Source organism: Urocitellus parryii, chromosome X (genome assembly GCF_045843805.1).
Source record: "Urocitellus parryii isolate mUroPar1 chromosome X, mUroPar1.hap1, whole genome shotgun sequence".
NCBI classification, from domain to species: domain Eukaryota; kingdom Metazoa; phylum Chordata; class Mammalia; order Rodentia; family Sciuridae; genus Urocitellus; species Urocitellus parryii.
Window position 1 is genome coordinate 68,841,438 of NC_135547.1, and position 15,061 is coordinate 68,856,498.

Below are 15,061 nucleotides of genomic sequence, written 5' to 3' on the forward strand. Positions count from 1 at the left end.
GACTCTTTCAATATGTTATACTGCCTGAAGTTGGGATAGTATTGATAAAGGCAGTCCCTTGGTCACCTAGGTTGATGCTAAGATGGATCCTGCCTGAGTCACCTGCACAATCTCAAGGGTACACCAACAACCATGCCACAAATGACAGTGATGCAGATTGAAACATGACTGCCTTACTTGGCTGTTAGTCTGTACCAAGTATGAACACACTTCTAGAGCCTCATCTAAAAGCACAGGCCTAGTGCTATCTGTGCTGCCCAAATTGGGAAAGATGTGGTAGATACAGTCTTTTTATAATTTGTATGTGATTTGTCTCTCAAAAGCTCATGTGTGAGACAATGCAAGAAGCTTCAGAGGAGAAAATATTATGAGAGGCTTAAACCAATCAGTGAATTAATCCCCTGATAGGGATTAACTGAATGGTAACTGAAATCTGGGGGTGTGGGCTGGAGGAGGTGGAGCATTGGAGGCATGGCTTTGGGGTATATATTTGTATCCAGCAAATGAAGTCTCTGTCTCTATTTCCTGATCATCCTGTGAGGCGCTTCCTTCTGCCACATTCTTCCACCATGATGTTCTCCCTCACCTTGAGCCCTGAGGAATGGAGCCGGCCTTCTATGGATTAAGAACGCTAAAACTGTGATCCCTCAAATAAACTTTTCTTCCTCTACAGTTGTTCTGGTTAGATACTTTTAGTCATAGCATTTAAAAAGCCGACTAAAACAATCTCTTTGCCACCAAGGTAGATGTTAATGTGTGTCACACCTGGGTCTCACAGCAACAGGCTGCATAGTCTTGGGAGCTGGTGGGTGTTCTCCAACCCACTCCAAGGCCTGATGTAATACAGGCTAAAAACTGATTCTGTCCCTTTGATGCACAGGTCCCCTTTTTATGCCAGGGTTATTCTAGAGGCTCAGTCTGTGAGCTTTTGTCTGCATACAGGGATTTCATTTTCATTTTCACAGACCCAACTACAACAGAAAACATATTCTTCTCAAGTGCCCATGGACTATTATCCAGGATAGACCATATTTAATCCTCAAAAGAATTCTCAATAAATTTTAAAAAAATTAAAAACACAAAAATGTCTTTCTGACCACAAACACATGAAACTTCAAATCAATAAGAGAAGGAAAACTGGAAAGTTTAGTCCGTTAGGATCTGTTCATTTTTACTATATGGAATTACATCTTAATAAATAAAAATATGCATAATTTGCCTTGTTGAAACTATAAAATCACCAACTTAGAAATACCTCACTTGTTTAACATAATGAAGACCAACTTCTATGGAACAATCTCTCTTCTCCTTGCTCACATCCCGTCTGGCCATACTTGGCTCTAACAAGAAACCTCTCTAGTTAGGAACAGTCTATCTCAAAGTGCCAGCAACATGATTTGCTGTCTCACTTTATTGAGGTGTCCATTCAAATGACATGTTTTCTGGGGAATTATCTGTCCATCTATATAAAATACACCCACCCTGATTCATGGCTTTCTTATTGGGCTTTTTAAAAAGAAATCATCACAGCCTGATATATACACATACAGCACACTGTGAAGAAGACAGGAATGTATCTTCATCCACAATAATATTAAGTACTATGGGACCAGGGATGTAGTTTCTGGACATTTTCACCTCCTAAAACTATGTTAGAAACATTATAAATCCTCCCTTTGACTCAAAGCAAGCTTATGTGATGAAAAAAATACATATATTACCATGGAATAATTAGAAATGTAGTTCTAGTATAGGAGCCAAGAAATTTAGGTGTAAAGGCATAGTGGAACATGATATTCTACATTGACTTTTTTCTACATTCTTTAAATTATTTCATTGTTCTATCCTCAATCTCTAAACCATAGGTAGAACTAGAATAAACCTTTCTTTGAATGACAGGTTTTTGTATACACTCAAATTATTATGAGACAATATAAGACCAAAAGGACTTACATTAAGCTTGATGATGACTGTCTTCTTCAACCCATTAGGATGTATGCTCTAAGAGCAGGGTTTTTGACTGGATAACTCATTCTTCCATTGCCAGGCCCTAGTCCAGGGACAAACTAATCTTTTGCTATATGGACCAATATCATCATGTCATCATAATGTATGATACATGACTTGATATTTGGGGGAGGTGAGAACTATAACTAAAACTAGAACAGGAGCTAGAAAGCAATATTATATGTCTATAAGACATGTGTCTTTACATGGTAGGGGGAGGGAAAGAAGAGATTGCTGTTATTTAAGATAGGAAGATTTTCATCCAATACTATGTCCCAAACTCTTAGAAGAGGGCTAGGAATAGAGCTAGCCACCTTCTGAGTATCAGAAAGTGGAATAACCCCAGTATCATGCCAGGAAAAATATAAGGCCTATGACTACCTTGAAGTAAGAGGCTTGTGGTGTATATGTACCTCTTCCTAGCCCAGATAAAAGGTCTGGAAAAGAGGAGATTGTCTTTTTTATCAATACCTAGGGCTGTGGCTAGGGCCAAGCCTTCCAGAGTATTAGGAGTAGTAAAAGTGAACAGTAATTAGTATTTTAAAGTAAGTGCTGTTGATATTTTTTGTCACTTCAGTCCATTTTCTATTTGGAAAAATAAAAATCCCTACAAAACAAAAGACCAAAATAAATTATTCATGGTTTATAGTTGATTATTCATATTTATATTTTTAAAAAACACATAAATCAATACCATTATTGGTTATAGTTATATTTGTAGTAAATGCATAAATCATGGGCAATATTCACACCAAACTCACGATAGTGTCTACCCTCTTCAAAATAACTGGTATGATATTGGAAAATGGATTAATTAATTGTAATGTTCCAATTATTTAAAACTATAAATCATCATCTAAAATAAACATACCAAAATGCTATCAGTTTTACATCTGAGGTAGAGATGAATAAATGTGTGCCATATCTTTTATACTTTCACATGTTTTGTTGTGACATTTTAAATAAATAAAATAGTACAAAGAATTTAAAATGCCATTAGAGCTGATAATTTTATTACATTTTTCAGTACTGGACAAATCTTGAGGCATAAAATATACGAGGACATAAAGCATGTGAATAAAACAAGCAACAAGGTTGATAACAGAGACAACTTTGGACTTTGTATTTCACAGAGAATACATATTCTTTCTAAACAAAAGCTTGAATAAACTAATTGTCACTGGAAATAATCAGAGAACTGACTAAAGATCTACAATCAAAAGTGTCACCAGGATTAGATCATTTTACAGATTGGTACTAGCTAACTTTTAATGAACAATTTATTCTAATGCTATTTGAACTACTTGAGACCACAGCACAATACTAAAAACACAAAAATTCATATTTTTAAAGCTAGTACATCTCTAATAAAAAAAAAAAACTTGGTAAAGACAGCATAAAAAAGAACAAAAATAAACAATTCCAAGTTGGAATGCAAATGCAATAATTCTAAATGAAATGTTGGTAAATAAAACACAACATGTAGCAGGTAGGATTAATTCCAGAAATTAAGGTTTGGTTCAACATCAAATACCAACCATTTTAATTCATTACATCCACAAATTAAAGGAAAAAGATCATAAAATTTTAAGAATAGATAATGAAAATACATTTGATAAACCCAGGAGCCATTTCTGATAATAACACTATGTAAAAAAGGAAAAGAAGAAACTCCTAAACAAGTTAATAATCAACAGCAAATCAATAACCAACAGCAAATATAATACTAATATGAAATACTACAAAGATTTTTTTGAAAATTAAAAATAGGTGAAGTATGTCTGTATCATTATACAACACTATTCCGGAGAATCCAGCTAAAGTAATATAATCAATATAAACATTAGAAGAAATAAAATAATTTTTATATACATGTAAAATGATTGTATACCTAGAGTCCAAAATATTCTATTTTTAAACCCACTGTAATTTAGAAGATTAAATAAATTCATTGAATAAAAGATAAAAATATAAAAATCTATAGGTTGCTTTTATTGCCCAAAATAACAAGCTATAAATGAGGAGGAAAATGTACCCAATTCAAAATGTGACAACTGTAAAAATACTAAAAAATAAGATCAATTTCATATGATAGACCTATATGAAGAATATTAAGAAATAAGAGCCAAAGAATTCAATGATATTTCAAAACACTTCGGTGTTAAGAATTAATATTATTGTAATACTCCAAAGAGAAACATAGAAATTTAATGCAATTTTAATTGAGACAGAATTTGTTAATGTCAAAAAAGTGCTTATAATTTTCATATGAAAGAGTTAATGTGGAGGACAAATTACAATGGAAGAAAAAAAATAATAATGAAGGAGGACTCGCTTTACCAGATTCTAAAACTACTTTATGGCCAGTCAGTATATTACAAATCATGTAATACTGGCTCAGAAAATTGAAAATGGGTGTTTTTTTTTAAATAAATTGTATAATTGGACATCCAATGTGAATGAAATGTATACTTGGATCTCTATCTTATACCATATACCAAAATAAATTTCAGATGACTCAAACATTTAAACTTTAATAATAATAAAATAATTATGAAATGTAGGTGAATGACTTAGGATGGTGATATCCATCTGGAAAATAACAGGAAATGAAAGTTATAAAAGAGACAATCATCTACCTAATTTTTTACAATTATAAAATAAAAGACATAACCAATAAAATCAAGATTATATAATAGAAAAATCATAACACATAAGCTACAAATTATTAAATGCACTTAACAAATTTTTAAGGAAAAGATCAACAATTCAATAGATAAATGAAGAAAGGATAATAACTGTCAAATCACAAAAGAAAAACACTCAAATAGAAAGAGAAATCCTCTTTGAAGTCAGGTAAAAGGCAGTCACAGTGAAAAGCAATATCATATAATTTTTCACCTTTCAGATTTTTAAATCTTAAAAAGTGATGCTGCAGAGGATGCTGAAAATAGGCACTTTCATTTTGAATGATAATCCTAATTTCTTAAAATAAAACATATGACTTGTTAGCATTTCTGAGAATCCAACCTATAGAAATAAAACACTTTGTGTTTTGGTAGTGTTATGTTGGTGAAAAAGGAAATAACTGAATATCAGTAACAAAAAGGTTGAATACTTTTTGGTACATCTACATGTATTGAATATGCAACTATTAGAGTGAGGGTGAGAGCATGAGGGAGGGAGGGAGGAAGGGAGGGAGGGAGAGGGAGAGAGAGAGAGAGAGAGAGAGAGAGAGAGAGAGATTGACTGTAGCTACTGGTCAGCCAGGATGTCATCTATGTCAAGTGAGAAAAGCAATTAGAGAAAATAATATGGCTTCCCATTTTAACAGAAAATACTATGAAAAACTTCATGAAGAAGAAGAAAATATGGAAGGATGTAGGACAGACTCTCAACCTGTGGGAAGAAAGTAGAAAGGTTAAAAATAATGAGGGAGAAGGATATGGGGTAGGGTTAATCTACTTTTACATTAAAAATACAGACACTTTAATATTCTACTAGCACCCAATTTATAAGTTCCATTAAAGAACAAAGCAATATCAAAATTACCACAGTATACTTGGGGCAAAACTGTGGAATTAGTCAATGTAAGAGTTGGAGGCACAATAAGATTTACTTACTTTCCTGAATTTCTGATGCCAAAACTGTTCTCAAAGTTCACAATTATGAAAATACAAAATATTTTAAGTAATAGTTCCCCAACTATTACAAAGAGCACAATGAACTTACGGGGTTTTCACCAAACCATAGACATAAATGTGAATATCATCATCAAACTTAATGAAGTAGACAGAGGGCTTGGCCACCACTTGATGGATGAAAATGCCAGTTCTCTTGGACCCGTCATCTTTGGCATGCTCCACCTGCTTGCCCACCAGGCTGTCGACCACCTCTCCAGGCTCCCGTTCTGCCATAGGGAAATAGTAGTTGGAATCTGGAATGATGCGCAGGTCACCATCTCTGTAGTCATCCAGCAGGGTGTACATATAGAGGACTGGATCTTTCTCATACGTTATATAAAACCAAGTATCCATCACTGGGGCTCGTGCCAGCACCATACCCTTCCATTCATCTTTCCTACCGTGCTCGCCTTCAAACACATGCCCCACTGCCTTCCCAATCAAGGAATCTGCCAGGCGAGAATCAATTCGAGGAGTTGGTACTCTCTCAGGAAGAATCTCTAGCGCTAGAACTCTTTTATCTCGGTGCAGTTCTAGTCCATACACACTATCTTTGCCATCATATTTAATGATGTAAAGTGTGGGCTTCACAGAAACCTGCTCGAGCACAGTGCCTTTCCACTGCTCCACTGGCTCATTGCCTTCTTTCCAGCCGTGTTGAATGCGGCAGCCCACGATGTTCCTACGAGTGAGGAAAGTGGGCTTGCGCCGCTGCTTCCTGTGGGTGTGCCTTTTCTTCATCAGGTATGCGGACACGCCATCTACTCCCGTGGGAGGCATGGTCGGAGGAGACATGGTTCAGGGCTTAGGAGGACTTAGACAGAATTGCCCCTTGCTTGATTAAGCGGACAAAAAGTTAATACTATCCAATAAGAATTTTTTTTTTCTGCGATCTCAGAAAGGGGTCCTCCCTTCTCCTAGATCAAAGATCTCACCAGAGCTTGGCAGAAACGCTCTAACTCTTCACTGTGGGCACAAGGACAGTGTGTGCCTCTCGACAGTGCTTTCTTCTGCCGTCCGGGAGGGGTGACTGCAGCAGCGGTGGCTGGAAAGAGATGGCGGGTACGACTGTGCTGTCCGCGCCTGGCGCCCGCCCCAACCTCCACCCCCAGGTCCCGGAATCGGCCACTTAGCTGTTGTTGTAGTTGAAGCTGAGGTTGCAGTACCGCGACACCGAAGGAGACCGCGGGAAAGGAAGGCAAAAGATAAAGGGATGGCTGCAGCAGTAAAAGTGCAGGCGGCGGCACGTCTCTGAGGAGTCCGCGCGGCCTGGCCTTCACAGTCCTAGTTGGCTTGGCCCAGCCGTGGAACCGCGGTTTTTGCAGCTTCAAGAGCCCGCCCCCTCTGAGCCCGCCTGTACCTCGGTCCCGCCCTCTGCCTTCTCGCCTTCCGCTTCGCGGGCAGCAGTGGGGCGGGTCAGCGCGCGCGCCCGCGTTCAGTCTACACTGACACAGGCTTTCTCCTTTATTTCCTCTCGCGCCCCCCGACTGTTTACTTCAAACCCCAGCCAGACAGGCAGGCTCCCCTCCCCCATTTGAGCTGCCTGCTGCCCAACAGCTTTCTCCACAGCGGCTTCATCTGCTCCTGTCTTACAGGAATTTCTCACAAACATTTCGAAATATATACATATATTCAAAACACACACACACACACACACACACACACACAGAGAGAGAGAGAGAGAGAGAGAGAGAGAGAGAGAGAGAGAGAGAGAGAGAGAGTTTGCACAAATGTACATACAAGCTAGTTTTCTTTCAGTTTGAAGAATTACAGATCAGAGAAAATAAAGCCTGTGAACGGTCCTCCATCTTGATTCAAACTCTCCTTTATATTTTGTACCTGAATATTCCTGGTAATGATTATTTAATAATTATTTTATTTTCCGAGTGTAAGGAGGTACACCGACGTTGTGGAAGATTTTTAAAAATATAGTGAAATAAAATATGAAACTAACCTTAACCTTGGTATCTAAACAGTAAAATATTAACCACGTTGATTTATCTCTTGGTAATAAACATGTGGGGAGCATATGTCATACTTTTATATCTTACTTTTGTCATTTATATCATTAAAATTTTCTGGTTATTTTCTATAGTTATGAAAACATGATTTTGATCCAGACTATTTATTTTAATATTCATTTAATGGCCCATTATTAATTCAAAATGCCCTATGATACAAGAATAAGTAATAAAACTATTTATCTTCATATATGGGGTTTATTTAGCTTATCTAAATCATGTCTTTAGGGAATATTTTAAAGACATGGTTTCTATATATGAAATAAGATCAATATTTGGAAAAACAAAATATTAAAACTAAATTGTGGCCTCAATTTAGTAAAAAGAGAAGATGGTGTGTGTGTGTTTACATTTACTAGTATTGTAATTTTGAAAGCACTGCATAGTTATATGGAAAATCTAAGAGAAAACAAAATATCCATAATCTCACTTGCCTCAAGTCACAGGACTGCTAAGAAGTTTAAATTTGAATATCTGTAGAACTTTAACCATTACATTTAACCATTACATTCCACTTACAAAAAGACAATAAAACCTGGAGTGTCTAGACTGTCATTCTCATTCTTCCACTCATCCCTTGTGAGAAGAAAAGGCCTCATATCTTTATCTGGAAAAAAAATAATAATAATTCACCTGGAATGAAGGAAATCAGTTGAGAGAGAGCTGTGAGGTGGCATTATTGGCTGCCTCCACATTACATTACTGTCCAAGTGAGTGGCAAAAATCTTAGATCTCATACTTTTTAAGAATTTGTGAGCATTCTCCTTTTGTGCTTCCAAGGACAAGGACTTTGGATGTGAGATTTTTTTTTCAATACTATATTACAAAAAAATAGTGCTAAGAAACCAATAAAACTACATGCATGAAAAATTATTTCTAAACTCTTTAGAATGACAGTGATATATTCACACATGTATACAACCTACATGTGCACACTCAAAGTCAAAAGGCAAGTATGTGTAAATATGTCATTATGTTCTACAAAAAGCCAAATCCCTCAAATTCCCTAGAGCAAGATACACCAAGCTCTTTTTGCTTAGAAGAACAGTTGACAGGTGAAAGAAGAAGACCACCCACAGGGCACACAAATGCAAGGCAAACAATTCCCTCAGTCCTCTTGGTTACATCCTTCAAAGGAATTCTTGCTAACAGCCCCACAGCCTAAGGAGACAAAAGAATGTCCAATACCCTTTTTAAAATTATGACTCTGATATTTAGATCATTGACTAACATTGTGGATTAAAAGACCTTATCACTCTGATATAAATGTTTACCTTCTATGTCTCCCACTAGACAATGACATTAACAAAGGTGTTTTTACTATATATCCCAGTACCTTTTACACAGACTTGACACTCAATAAATGTATGTTACATGAACATAAAAAGTGCTTTTAGGTGCCCTGCACCAATCTAAAGAAACCATCCTCAATGAAACAAGTAGTCTTACAAAAGCCTCTGAAGACTGATCCTGGCATCTCAGAACCCCCCACCCAGTAGCTTTATCCCCTTAAAACACCTAGATTACTTATTTTATGGATACATTAGACTACAGGTCTAAATTGTTTAGGAGAACATATTAAAACAAAGGGTATATGAGAAATGGGTCCTGACCAACCTGCAATATGTATATAGTAATACAATCCACATCAACAAGTAGGTGAGATAATTAAATTAGATAAATACAAATAAATCTCTAAGAATATGAACTAGTAATAATAAGGACTCAACAGTGCCCTAACTAGTCATTCCCTGAAACAAGCCCTTTTTTCTTACCAGCTCTCTCAAGAAGCAACCAGGCTCATGCCTTTGCTCTATTTTATATTCAAGTCATCATATTCAAGGCTTGAGTGTAAATCAAAACCAAGGCAGGATTTTGTACCTTATAGCCAATATCAAACCAGTCTTTGAATTGCTGGAATATTCCAAAAGTGTGACTTCTAGATAAATAAAGCATTATTGAAAATATACCTTGGAGATACATTGATAATTTGTACTAGAGGGTGGTGAAAATAGATATAAATGCTTTTAATTCCAATGTACAAACCAGATTTCAATACATGCTGTAAAACAGGTACAAACACATCACTGAGGACACAAATGAGTTCATGATTTAAAAAAAAATAGTTGTTGACTAACCTTCATTTTATTCATATTCATATGCGGTGCTGAGAATTGAACCCAGTGCCTCACACATGCAAGGCAAGTGCTCTACCACTGAGCCACAACCCCAGCCCCATGATTTGTAATGTCTGCAAAATCAGCAGAGACAATTTGAAAAGGTAAAACAACAAAAGGAAGATATTTAGAGAGTTGTAGAGTAATGAAGTCTTTTTAGCCTAAGCAGAAATCAGCTAGAGGAAAGGTGCATAGGCATAGACATGGGATATATGACAATTGGTCAGGAACTTGTATCTGGAGCAGAGAATCTGTCATGCTAAGGAATCAGGAGTGTTTTCTGGTGGTTAACAAAGTTAGTCAACAGTCTCAAATTAGAGGAATTGATATCTAATGTACTGTTAGTGTAAGCATATGATATTCCAATTCCTCTAACAGTGTAACTTAGTCAAGATCAAGTAAAGAGGTGAGCTTATATTCCCCATGTGACAGAAGCAGGCACTGTTTTCATTCTCCTGGCAGCTTGATACCAGTGATGCCGAACAGAGAGCTGATCTTGTATCTTCCACCAGGCAGAAGCAACTGGTGCCCTGATTATTCTGCCCAGGTGATGTTAGTAAGGTCTAATGGTGAATTATTCCTTCACATTCATCTGGTGGTGTGAAATATTGTTACTGACTATTATGCTATAGCACCTCCCCACTATACCAACCTGATAGCAAAAAAAGGGCTAGTTGACTTACACTCTGGTTCCTTCTACCTCTAGTATCAGTGAAACACAAAGAGAAGCTGAGTTTTTGTCACCATCCACCGTCAATGAATCTGAAAGACAGAGAACAGTGGGACTCATGATATTCATCATTGGTCTCAGTGTGGTCAACTGTTTAGATACACCTCCATTCCCACTTCGATCTAACAATGTGGTATAAGTCAGTATTATACTTTCACCATGAAGGTGTGAGGAATTCTTCAAAGGAAGCTAAACTTTCATTCTACCCATGTGCCATGAAGAAATGTGAGTCACCACTCCATTTTTGCAAAGTTGATATCAGAGGTACCCATAATAAGCCAAACATATATACACATATATATTTCTAGTTACAATAATGAAGGGAGTGTCTCTGATGATAAAATAAGGAGCTGAAATAGAATACAGAGTCTCATAATATAATATAAATATGACCATGATGCAATGAAAAATTGCATCATCATTCAAATAATAAGGAAAATCACAAATGAGACAATATGATCAATAGATGCCATAAGTGAAATAAATCATATGTTGGAATCTTTTTTGTACCAGGGATGGAACCCAGGATCACTTAACCATTAGGTCACATACGGACCCCCTTTTTTAATATTTTACATAGAGACAAGTTCTCTTAATTGCTTAGGGTCTCACTGATTTGCTGAGGCTGGCTTTGAGCTCACCATCCTCCTTTCTCATCCTCATGAGCCCCTGGGATATATGTTGGAATTTTTTGTTAATGGAAACTAAAGAAGTCATCATTAAAAAAAGTACTCCTACATGCTATTTTTGATTATCTTAGAATAATGAAGAAATTAAAAATCTCAGTAAAGAAATAAAAGAAAGAACCAAGTGGAAACTTTACAAGTGAAACATGAAATAATGAAAACAAAGTGAAATTTTGTTTCTGGTAGGGAACAAGGTTAGTCAACTATTTAGTCATTCACTTTAGAAGTGAAATCAATTTTATATTTCTAGTTTTATACTAGACATACCAAAAGATAGAATCAGTAAACATGAGGGCAAAATATTAGATTTACTCTTTGTGAAATAGAAAAAAAATACAGTCACATAAAAATATGAACAATCTCAGGGAACTGTGAGACAATACCAAAAAAGGAGCTAACATTTTCAATTATTTTAAAGGGATGAAATCTTAGGTAAAGATCTAGCAAAATATGTACAGTATCTGTATCCTAACAAATACAAATGTTAAGGAACAAATTAAAGACAGCCTAAAGAAGTGGAGAGACATAGGGTGCTCAGGAATTAGAAGACTCAACATAATAAAGATGTCAGTTCCCTCCAAACTTATCTATAGGTTTAACACTATTTCTATTGAAAATATGGGTAAAACTTTTCATAGATATATGCAAAGTTCTTACATTTATATGAAAATGCACAATAACTAGAATCATACATGATTTTGAAAGAGAAATATATGGGTGAAAGAATCATTCAACCTGATGTTAAGGCTTACTGCATGGCTTCAGAAATCCAGGAAGTGCAGTGTTTGCAGACCAGTGGCCACATATATCAAACAGAAGAGAAAACCCAAAAATGAGGTCACATAAATATATCCAACTGATTTTATGAAGTTCTGATGTAATTCAATGGTGGAAGTACAACACTTATGATAAATAATGCTTGAATAATTGAACACCATTGTGGGGGAAAAGTCCTAGACTTAAGGTGCATATGTAAAAAGTTAACTCAAAATATAAACTGGTTTAAACTATAAAATATAAAGCTATAAAACTTTTTATTAAAATTATAGAAGAAAACCTTCTGATGAAGTTATCTCATACTTGACACCCAAAGCAGAATCTTTAAAAGGAACAATGGACAAATTTGGTAAATTTAATCTCAATAAAATTAAAAATTTTGTTCTGTGAAAAGCCCTTTAAAGAAAATGAGTACAAAAGCTACAGAGGGAGAAAATATTTATAAATGAACAAAAGCCTTTAACTCAAAAAACTCTGAAATCTCAAAATAAAACAGCTAGGGGTACAATAAGAATATAACAAAAGACATGAACAAACTTTCACTGAGGATTCTAGAAAAATAGTAAATGAGCACATAAAGAGATAATTTGTTATTATAGACATATTGTTATTATAGACATATTGAGACATATCACTATATACTTATTGTATTAGAAAAAAATAGGAAAATGGAGATAGATAATAGCAAATTCTGGCCACTATGCAGATAAACTGGTTTTCTCCTTCATTAGGGTAGGATACATGTCTTTTTGAAAACTTGTTGCAGCTTCTTACAAAAAAGTATACAGTACTATACATACTAACAATTATAACCTTGAGCATGTATACTAGAAATATAAAAACTAATGTACACATAAAACCCTGTACATGAACCATCATAAAATATTATTCATAACAAAATCTGGGAACAAACTACATGACCTAAATGTGAATGATCAAATAAACTGTAGCACATATACATCAGGGAATACTGCTCAGCATTTAAAATGAATAAACTATGCACAAATGCCGTGATTTAGATAAATCTGAAGGGGACTATCCTGACTTTTTAGAAAAGTGCTAATTTATTTTCTTGTGTTGTTGTAGTTGTTCCAGAATTGAGGTCAGGGGAATTAGAACACTTAGCCATGTTCCTGGCTCTTCTTATTTAGTTTTTAAAAATTTGAGAAAGGATCTGAGTTGCTCAGGGAATTGCTAAATTGCTGAAGCTAGTCTTGAATTGGGATTCTCTTGTCTCACCCTCCTGAGTTGCCAGGACTATAGACATGCACCCCTGCACGTGGCAGAAAAGTACTAATTTTCTAAAGATGGCATACTATACTATTATATTTACTTAACATTCTTAAATTGACAAAATTATAGTTTTGAGCATTTTTTACAGGGAAAGGAAGTTTTTAATTCCTTTGAGAATATATTGACAACTGTGGATTTGTGTTCTTCAAGTTTTCAGATATACAACAATGACCACAAAACTAAATACAGTCTTAAAAACAAGTTTGAGAGATAACCACAGGATATATGATGATCTTGTAACTACAAATGGTTTCTTGCTCAGAGATGTTTCTTCATACTGATAAAGATTCTCAATGTATATTTTGAGAGCTTTTTAAAAGAACTTCTTAAAGGTGAGACAGGAGAAAGTCTAAAGAATACTGTGGGAAAATTTGAAATATGAAGAAGAAAAATAAGAAGTTCAAGTATTCCAATTTTCAAGTTCCCAAAGAAGTAGCTGGATAAATAATAACCAGTTTTTTAAAAAAATCCTAGTACTACATTTTAATTACATTTTGATCTAGGTGGAATTTTGCAGGTTGGCTTTGTTTCCTAACCACATTCATCAAGTAGGTTTTATGTGGAAATGTGTTCCAGACTCTAACAGTGGCTTACAAATGAACTTGTAGAGCATAACTTGTTTGCATTTTGAGAATGCTTGCAATTATTTAAGTTTGTTAATATTTCATTGAAATATAGGATAAGAAATGTGATTAATGAGTGACAGTTTATATCAAAACTGTATCAAATAGTTTTATATCAAAATCATATCAAATTTATGAGAATTGGGCATGATTTCTAAGTATATTCATAATTTGTAGTTTAGTATTAATAGCATATGAATATTTTCTATCAAAATATCCTTGAAATCTTTCTTACATTCTTTTTTAGATGTTTTTAAATTAATTTATTCAATTAGGTATATATGACAGCAGGATGCATTTTGATGCATTGTACACATTGCAGCACAACTTTTCATTTCTCTGGTTGTAAACGATGTAGTGTCACATCATATGTGCAGTTATACATGTACCTAGGGTAATGATGTCCATCTCATTCCACCATCTTTCCTGCCCCCATGCACCCTCCCCACTCTCCCTTCTCTTTGCCCAATCAAAGTTCCTCCATTTTTCGCATGCCTCCCCCATCCCCATTATGGATCAGCATCCACTTATCAGAACATTTGGCCTTTGGTTTTTTAGGATTGGCTTATTTTGTTTAGAAGATTTTCTCAAACTCCATCCATTTACCTGCAAATGCCATAATTTTATTCTCTTTTAATGCTGAGTAATATTTCATTGTGTATATATGCCACATGTTATTTATTCATTAATCTATTGAAGGGCATCTAGGTTGCTTCCAACAGTTTAGCTATTGTGAATAGAGCTGCTAAAGTCCTTTGGGTATACACCCAGGAGTGGGATAGCTGGGTCAAATGGTAGTTCCATTCCAAATTTTCTAAGGAATCTCCATACTGCTTTCCGGAGGGGTTGCACCAATTTGCAGTTCCACTAGCAGAGTATGAGTGTGCCTTCCCCCCCATAGCCTCACCAACATTTATTATTGTCTCTAGTCTTAATAACTACCATTTTGAATGGTGTGAGCAGAAATCTTAGAGTAGTTTTGATTTGCATTTCTCTAATTACTAAAAATGTTGAATTTTTTATATATTTAATGATTGAATGTATATCTTCTTCTGAGAAGTGTC

The 15,061-nt window shown here is 35.3% G+C and overlaps 1 protein-coding gene across 1 annotated transcript; it reads right to left on the bottom strand.

The window, feature by feature from the left end:
• Nucleotides 1-5,514: 5,514 nt before the first annotated feature.
• On the bottom strand, nt 5,515-6,485 carry Spin4 (spindlin family member 4). Its single transcript, XM_026379702.2, has one exon. It carries the CDS (start codon nt 6,483-6,485, stop codon nt 5,736-5,738), a length of 750 nt encoding a protein of 249 aa, XP_026235487.1. The 3' UTR covers nt 5,515-5,735.
• Between the last annotated feature and the right edge of the window lie 8,576 nt (nt 6,486-15,061).

Coding starts and splice junctions, on each gene's coding strand:
- Spin4 (XM_026379702.2), bottom strand. CDS start 6,485: ATGTCTCCTCCGACCATGCCTCCCACGGGAGTAGATGGCGTGTCCGCA.